Source organism: Habropoda laboriosa, unplaced genomic scaffold (assembly GCF_001263275.1).
Source record: "Habropoda laboriosa isolate 0110345459 unplaced genomic scaffold, ASM126327v1 scaffold22, whole genome shotgun sequence".
In the NCBI taxonomy this organism is placed as follows: Eukaryota; Metazoa; Arthropoda; class Insecta; order Hymenoptera; family Apidae; genus Habropoda; species Habropoda laboriosa.
The window spans coordinates 5,720,023-5,729,522 of record NW_017100261.1 but is presented as its reverse complement, the minus strand read 5'-3'; the positions used below and the strand labels follow the sequence as shown (position 1 = coordinate 5,729,522).

General features: G+C 34.6%; 1 protein-coding gene across 1 annotated transcript in view; it reads right to left on the bottom strand.

Moving 5' to 3' along the window:
* The window catches only part of LOC108572634 (hemicentin-1-like), a 68,734-nt gene that overhangs the window by 37,163 nt on the left and 22,071 nt on the right, over nt 1-9,500 (bottom strand). The window contains 1 exon segment of the mRNA XM_017934892.1: nt 7,829-8,007. Within this exon segment, the coding sequence (XP_017790381.1) occupies nt 7,829-8,007 (179 nt within the window).

The following is a 9,500-nucleotide window of genomic DNA, read 5'->3' as shown; positions in this document are numbered from 1 at the left end:
ACTTTAAATATTCTAATATTTATGTAAATATTTATCAGGTCTCCTTCACTATTTTAGGAACAGTCAAAAGTATGAATTTCAAAGGCACAGGGATACTCAATAAACAATTAAAACATAGTAGTAGATAATTATCGACTAAGATTGAAATTTAGCACTAAAAAAAAAAACACATTTCTGCTCATTTCAGTGACACATAATTACATTAAAATTTCACGAAATAATTTTAACCACGTAAATGTTAACTTCTCCGACACAAAATAGGTAAACACTATTTTAATTCTATTATATTTAAAAAAAGAGGTAAAACGACAGGAATGACTTTCAGTCATATCTTAATACTTAATCTTTAATAAGAAAAGCACACTACCCTAAGAGAAAAGCTTCCATTCTGAATTATTCGCATTTCTTTCCTTTTTTGTATTACGTTTAATAAAGGTTTTATCATCGTTATCTTTTATGAAACACAGACACATTCAGTTTCTCTTTTGTACTTGAAATTAAAAACCTCGAAGCGAGGGTGCATTTCCATTAAAAGTAATATCGTATCGAAAGAATTTCCAACTCGTATCGAAGCTTCAAGTAAATTGTTAGCGAAGTCAAAAGCTTTCGATGTAAAACCATGTTCGAATTTAATATCACGATATTTCCTTTGTTTTCGTGCAGAAAGTTAAAACTAAAGACGTTTCATTATGCACAATCCACGGTGGCTCTTTGTAGTCCTTCTGTCATAAATATTTAGAACTATACCGGATCTTCTGTCCAACTAAAATCCTCCTTCGTTTGAATGCGAAACAAAAGTAATACCTCTATTCGAACTGAATCAATGTACGCGATACTTTATTCACTACGGCGAAATATTAATCCCAGAGTTGTCCCACAAACGTATCAATCCACTGCTGAATTTTCCGATTGCATCTAAGACTGTGAGGTTAATTCAGATATTTTAATAAGGCGAGAATGTCCGAAGTCGTCAATTTCATAACAAAAATGTAGGAATCCATATGATAATTTACTCTAATTAACGAGAAAGATGCATTTAACGATAAAATAGAAAAATCACGTCAATTTTCATTTCGATATTTGCAGAAAATCGTGATTGAAAACAGAGACACTAAGAAACTCCTATGTAATTAAACAATATTTTTACTAGTGAATTTAGAAGACACATACTATTATTAATAGTAAAAAACGAATGTTTAGTATAAACTTGACTTTTCGCAAAAAATTAATAAAAATACTTTATCTTTTCTGTTATTACATTAATGGAAATAAATTAATAATAGACAAAACTACTTAGCGTCTGGTGTGCAATGACTGAAACTACTGAACGATAATGGGGAAATTTGAAAGGTAAAAGGCACCGATAGATCAATAATAATATCCGCCGAATGTAATTTTTACTAATGATTCTCTTGTGAACATTCATACTACGCTTGAGAACTGATTTATTTAGAAAATTATAGGGACCAATGGTCCGAGTAATCGATATCTAAAAAATAACTATTTTTAAAGGATCACATTCTTATTTGCTCGGCAATGGGGTCATTCACCTTAATTCTCTTGTAAACATTGATATCACGCTTGAGAACTGATTTATTTGGAAACTTAGGGGGACCAACAGTCTCAGTAATCAATATCTCATGTGAATATCTTTATGTTTTACTAAAAAATAACTATTTGTAAAGAATCAGATTCTTATATGTCTAGTAATGAGGTCATTGACCTTAATTCTCTTGTAAACATTGATATCACGCTTGAGAACTGATTTATTTGGAAACTTAGGGGGACCAACAGTCTCAGTAATCAATATCTCATGTGAATATCTTTATGTTTTACTAAGAAATAACTATTTGTAAAGAATCAGATTCTTATATGTCTAGTAATGAGGTCATTGACCTTACTTCTCTTGTAAACATTGATATCACGCTTGAGAACTGATTTATTTGGAAACTTAGGGGGACCAACAGTCTCAGTAATCAATATCTCCTGTGAATATCTTTATGTTTTACTAAAAAAATAACTATTTTTGAAGGATCACATTCTCAAATGTCCAGTAATGAGGTCATTTACTTTGGAGCCCTTTAAACAACGAAGCTCTTCAATTACTATAATAAAATGCAGTAATATATTCGACTGAAACAAAAGTTCGTAGCGTTTTTTCAGTGAAATTCAAAGACAATGTTTAAATATTCGTACTTAGATTTATTCAACCACATATCCCATTTTGTTCCACTATCTTTCGCCATGTTTCAGGCAGTTTCACGATTCCACTCTCTCAAAACTTGGCATATTTTTAGACGATTTTCAGATATTTTAGAATTGGTCCAGGTAATATTACAAACAACAACTTTTCCAAACTTCTATTCCAACCCAAAGCGAACACACTACGCTCCATTAAATTGCTGTCTGAAAAGCTGTTCGATACGCAACGTGAATTATCGCTACGCTAATCTGAACTAATTGCCTCTAAAAAAAAAAAAGAAAAAAAAAATTGGAAAATAAAGGCCCGCGAGTGGTGCATTATCTAACCCCATTAGTTAGTAGAATTTAACGGCAGCAGAAGAAGGTCGAAAGTGAAGTTGAAAAGCGTGGAAGGATATTATGCTCCCTTGCACTGCTCCGTGCAATTGTTTCACTGGACGAGTTACTGATGCACATATCTCATACGATTGCGTGCTTCGTTGCTCGCTCTTCGGCTTTGCACACGAGTACAAGGAACAATATGTATGTGTAAGCCTGTTGGACCTTCCAGGACTGCCTGGGAGGAGTTTCCATGCAACAATATCTCAACAGATATATCCAGGCTTCAGGGAGATGGAATAATAAGACAGGCGTTTCGGACAGACCTGTTTCCTCCTCGCTTTCGCGTGTACTATTACGAAAGAACGCAGAAATTTTCACTAAATGTACAAGAAAAATAACAGCAACACCTTCGGAATAAAAGTGTAGGAAAAAGTAACAGGTTTGCTATGAAAGTAAATAGGAAAAAATAGCGGTACAATGTGCGTTATTTTTGTAATTACATTTAATTTCGTAGGTAGTATGATTTAATTACATAAAATATATAACTTAATAATTTCGAATGTTCGAATTGTTACAAAATTTGTTCAGTTTAAAGCAACGATCGAGAATCGTTATTTTTTTCTATCTCTAACAAAATATTTTCAAGTATATCCCTTTTATGTGGAGGAGTGAGTAAAATCCTGTGCTTACATAAGATATTGCGAGAAATTTGAGAACACAGTAATAATGTTCACGATAAAGACTGAAACGCGAAGGGGATACTGAATTGAATCCCTGGAGGGAAGACGATCAGCTGAGCTTAAACTGTCGCGATTTTTCTCCGTTATTTTCCGACGTCTATTTGCAGAAATATCTACAGCAGTTACCGAGCTTTACAATTAAAAATACCGAAATGCTCGGTAGTAAAAGAAATTATTAGAAATCATTTAAAAACTGTTAAAAATATTTTATACTAACAACTGAAGCAGTCACTCTGTTCGAAATTTTCAAAAAATCCATATTACTTTTTTCCCCATATTTTCAACGTAATTTTCCTATTTGAAATTTTGTTTACATACTAGTTTGCATTTAAAATTAATTCTGAACTCCCTTTCCATTCCAGTTTCTTTCCCAGCAAGTACATTTTTAAGAAAAAGGGCACAAAATACACTGCATTGCATTGTAAATGAACATCTCACATAGAAACACTAGATTTTTCTTTTAAATTAGAAAATCTTCTAATTAGATTAGATTAGACTTTTCATTTCACGAAGGTAAATATTCGAAAATATTTCTAAAACGGTTAATTTACCTCGCAGTACTCTATATCGTGTCTAAAAAGCTGCTTCATTACAGCAAACAGTTTCTGTTAGAAGTCCTAAATATATTTGCAACTTTCGACGTGTGTACGCACACGTTCTGTTACTACTTGCTGTAGCTCGTACCATGGAAATTATTGCGAATGTGGAACGTGGAAAATGAAATCGTATAAATATAGCATTCGAAACGAGTACCGAATAAAATAAAAACCTACGAAAGATTGGCGCTGCTTGTGACGTAAAACTATACACAGCAAACGTTCCAAATGACCACCATTTTTCAGCATGCAAATATGCAAATTACTGCAAGAGTGACTAACGAATTCGTTAGAATAAAATCGATGTGATGTTTTTCCTTCCTATACCTACATCTGAAAATTGTATCCTCCATTTCTGCGGTGTGTATGGCCCAGAACGGTTGTACGTTCATTTCTCAATTTCGAGTAATTGTTTATCCATGACAACAATAACATCGCGCGTTCTGACAAATTGGTTAATTAATATGGCTAACTGCTAAGGAAATTTATCTCGTTCAGTATTTTATTCGAGTACTATATTTGTAAGATTTCCTTTCCTCCGTTTTACCTTTTCAATCGCCTGCATTTGAAATAATAATAATTTACGGGACATTTTGTATTGCTTATTTGACGGTAGGTGTGCCGTTTAAATAATTGTAGTTGAATGACAGAGAACACAATTATTGCTCTGATTACAGTTTACGGAGGACTGTCTGCCTTCTGATTTTTTATTTACAATTCTTTTGTTAGGTTGAAGTCTAGAAAAGTCGCAAAAATGTAACTTTTGTGTTTACCGCGTTGTCGCATTTTTTTATGTAATCTAGTACCAATGATTCTAGTGCGGATAATAAAAAAAACGTTTCTGAATATAAAGGTAATTTCATTTTTCATTCTATGTGAACCTGAAGGACGAAATCATGCTCACCGTCATTTTGCAGGCATTCTATCAAAATCGCCATTACTTCAAATATACTGATTTCTTTCTAACCAAATTTTGCGTACATAAAATATGAAACTTCATAAACACACTGTAAAAAGATCGAAGTCATACAGTATCTTTTTCTACTAAAAAAAAAATCACAAAGATTGCCTATTTTTACGGTCGCGAAAAGCGAACACCCCTTTAAAGAAACATTTTAATAATTTATATCTACTTGTTTATTAGTGAAATATTTTCGACAGTGTATTGCACAATGATAACAGCGGCCAGATAAAATATTTGAACTCCGGGAAAAGCGAATAGCCCCTTAAAACACCGAGTAAAAACCCAGTTGTTCGCCTAAAATCCCTACATGTACATCTAGATTTATGCGAGTTCCATAGGAATGGCCAGTGATGGGCAAATCAGCTTATTTATCATCCCTGGACAGTCTTGCCTGGTCCACAGGCACCCTGGAAGGACCAAGTCGATCGTACGGTGGTACGACACTTTGACGAGGGAGTTAGACCCAAAGGACGAGCGGTCTCAGCGTGAGCTGGCTGTACCTATGCTTTACGTCGTGCCTTTAGGATACGTCAATCATTTTGAAGTGAATAGAAACAAGGTATGTATATAGACTGCAGGAACACAGAGTTTCTCCATCCATAAAACACTTACTGGAACCAGGTGTCTTGTTTTACCCTTTGAGTGCTCACTAAAATGTGGCAAGAAAGTGGAAATTGTTTTTATGACATAATCCTTGCGTCGATAATTCAGAATTGTCGGGTACTTTATCGTATAATTGTAGTAGCTTTCTGAGAAGAAAATTCGAAACTTGGAGCAAACAGGGATAGGAAGTGTGCGAAATAACGATCTGGCGGGAAATTCAAATCTTTTACCGGGAAGATCAGATATTTTAAGTGAGAAAATGTGCGAAAGGGTACCTGATTATTGACACAAGTGGTAAATTACTTGTGCATAATGTGGAAATATGCGTTCATTTCTTCTTATCTCATTTTTAATCATTTTAAACTTACAATGTTGTATGCTATCTGAAACTCTTGCAAAGTGAATATTATGAACTGAACACTCAAAGGGTTAAAGGTATCGAGTACGCAAGAAAGCGTTAAATATGAATCATTTCTCAAGGAAAATCTTATCAAGTTATGCAAAGTTTCTTTTTATCAATTTCCATTTCATTGTTCTGTATTTAATAGCGTGTCACGCGTTATCCATAGTCGATCTGTATTGTATTGTAAAATAAATTACAGCTGCCAAGTTGATTCTTAATTGTGCTCACTTGACCGTTATCGCACAATTAAAATCTCTACTCCGTAATTCAATATTAAAACATATCCTGAATAATCATGCAATCACAGTGGAAGAAATTCTTCGAATTAATTAGACGAAATTAATGTACTCTACCGGCCAAAAGTTTGCTACTGATTCTTTGTAGATTTCAAAATTGATGTTGTGGTGATCAGATCGATTGACTTGAATGATAAAACATATCTTAAAGTTGCTAATTTGTTTCTGAAGATCTTTGTGTTAATTGCAGTGATTCCAAACTTTTCACTGGTAGTGTTTGTACAGTCGATGAAAGAAATATAGCGAGGTTGTAAATTAAGGCATTAAGTAATAGTAACAGATTGATGCATTTTACGTTTTTTGATTGGGACTGAATCAAAGCTAAGGCACACTTCATGCGACCCTGAGTGTGAATTCTAGCCTTTATATTCTCAGGGTTTTGTCGGCGTCTACCTATATTAAGCCAGCGGTCCAATTTTGTCCATCAGAAATTTTAATCTATTAACTTTCGACCGTTCTGAATTGTATTTCTGAAAAAATAAATTACATAATTTTGAAGCTACAAATAATTATATTCTTTCCTCCACATTTTTTAAAAATATTCCTGTATCAATATAGATTAAAAAAGTGGTCCATCTTAGGAAACCAGTTGCTTTGATTGGACTGATAACGCAATTTTAATTTATTACCTTTTTACCATTCTAAATTGCATTTCTGGAAAAATAAATTACATAATTTTGAAGCTGTAGATAGCAACATTCCTCCTCCACTTTTTTTTTTAAATATTCCTGTGTCAGTATTGATTAAAAAAGTGCTCCAAATTCGACAAGCTTCCCCTAAATTTTGACGCCTGAGCGAATTTATATTTCTTCCAGCGACTATACACATACAATCTATCAAATATAGAAGTGAATTCTTTCCGACTTTTGGGTACTATCGAAGATTCATCTAGGAAGACTGAAAACAGATAATAAAATTAATCCGGCTTATTACCTGATGGCCGCGGAAATTCTCCACTTCTGCGGGCCACATGGTAAGCCGGTACTTGCCTCTGCGCGCTCAGTAACGGTAAACATGCCATAAACCCGCAAAGTCGACGTTTCGGCAAAATCGCCACGCGGGGCTGACACCCCCGTTTGGGACCGTCTCTCCCTCTCTGCCACCGCCCTACTCTGCGGACCACGGGGGAGTGCACGAGGGCCCAGGAGAGCGGCTCTAAGGGGCGAAAGGCCCATGATTTGCCAACAAGGTAAACTCCCCATTTTGGCGAATAGAGATATATACAGCCAGTTCACGACATTCGGGCAGATTCTAATATACTTAGAAACAATCGACACCACTTTGAGCGCTCTAACACGCGATACTCGACATTCTTAATACACCAGTGCGGTCCAGTCCGCAATAATCGACATCACAAATAAAGCGCGATCACCATCGCGGCAATAAGTAGTTGGCACATACACGTGCAATAATTACCAACGCCAATCCGACCTTCCAACCAACAAGAAGCGCGGGAAGCTGTGTTAACAAAAATAATAATAAAATAGATAATAATTAATTTTAATCGTCGAAATAATTTCCGTTATTAATAAATTCGCCACAGAAACTCGGTGGCCTTGAATCAATTACGTGAATCTAATCGGTAAGAATTCATTTCTACACTTAACACTGTAAATAAATTCTAGGTTATTTTCGAGAAATTTGCAAACACGTGAAATTGACATAATATCTCCTAAAAAATTTCTTTATTCTGACTCACCCACCATTGAGTACGTGGACTAGGACACTGGTTGAGTTGGCCCCGGACGGGGCGCACGTGTAATTTCCAGAATCAGCAGGCAACGCCCTGGATATCAAGAGACGCGACGTTCGCGTTTGCTTTTCAGTAATTACGCTGATGCCACCTCTTTGACTGTAATTTATCACGTGGTCACCCTTGTACCTACAAAAGTAATTGCCTTCTATTAACTGAAATTACCTGATAGATTTCAACGAATTTCTTTTCGTTCCATTCGCACCATTATTATACGTATATATAGTTCTTTTTGTTGGAAATACGGCTTAACATTTTCACGTTTATTAATTCTGTTATAAATATTATCATATATACGAGTAATTTGTTATCGAGTAATATATGCGTACATTGAAAATAAGCGTTGGAAATTTATGGTAAATTTATGCAATAATAAATTTCTCGGTAAACTACGTATTAATTTGATAATTATACGTTGTTACGGCTGGTTCTCTGGAAACCCTTTGAAAAATTAAGCGACACGCTTAAAATTCGGAAAATGTGATATTTTTAACGGTACCATAAAATAAATATAAAACGACATTTCCCGCCATTTTTCTTCCGGAAGATTATAATACGCGTAAAATATAACACGAACTGCAATTTTACCCAAAATAAAGGTATCCGGTAGAACACCTTCATTTAATTTGTATAGAAGTGTGTTAAATTTGAACGAATTTCGTATTAATCCGTTTGCCAGACAAAAATATTATTTCTATAGCTGTGCAAAAGTAGCATCTTATTTAAGCGACAGTAACAATTATCCAACGATCAAGGAGCGAATCAGTCTACAGAAATACACGAATCTTAAACAGAATGTCAAAATTTCAACTTACAGTGGAAGCTTTCAGCGTTTCATTTCGTTATTTCACTTTCTCCAAATTGCGTCGATACAGAATACACACTGTTACGTAAGTAAATATAACACGAGATTTGATCAAACAAATAGCTGAACTAGTTTCATAAAACTTTGCTAATAAAACGTTATTCTAAATTAAAGTGATCCTTTTTGCACTTCTGAAAGCACTCTGTATAGGCACTTTTAGAATTTGCTTGGAAATAACCAAGGAATGTACGGTATCTAATTGCAAATAGTATTAAGATGACGATATGACACTAACTTCGCCGAAGAAATGTAACGTTAGAATAGAAGAAACGAAATAGATAGGCACACAGCAATAATTCAATATAAACACGCAGCAATTAAACGAAGTAAAATGTGAAATAATAACGCGACAGAAACGAACGAATCTCGCACTGAACATGCTTGAACACGCTTCTATTACACACACGCGAAAATCCCGCGCGACAGCTGTATCGGTGAGCCTATGAGACCTGCGTCAGTGCCATCTGTCGTATGGTGGAGTACTAGAAGATTACGGCGGGGCATTTGAAATCTCAAGATGCAACTTAACCCTAATCCGGGTAGTCTATTTATGTAAAGCAGACGAAAAATCATAGTCTGTTGAAATATATGAATATTAACACGCGATTTTGAAAAGGATACAGTTCGTTCTATAAAATAAATTATATTTATAGACAAATTTTCAAAACTTCTCAGAACTTTTTCAAATCGTGTTTATTAGATTATACTCAGGATTAGATGAATTATATAAACATATGTCTGATGGACTCCTACTGTT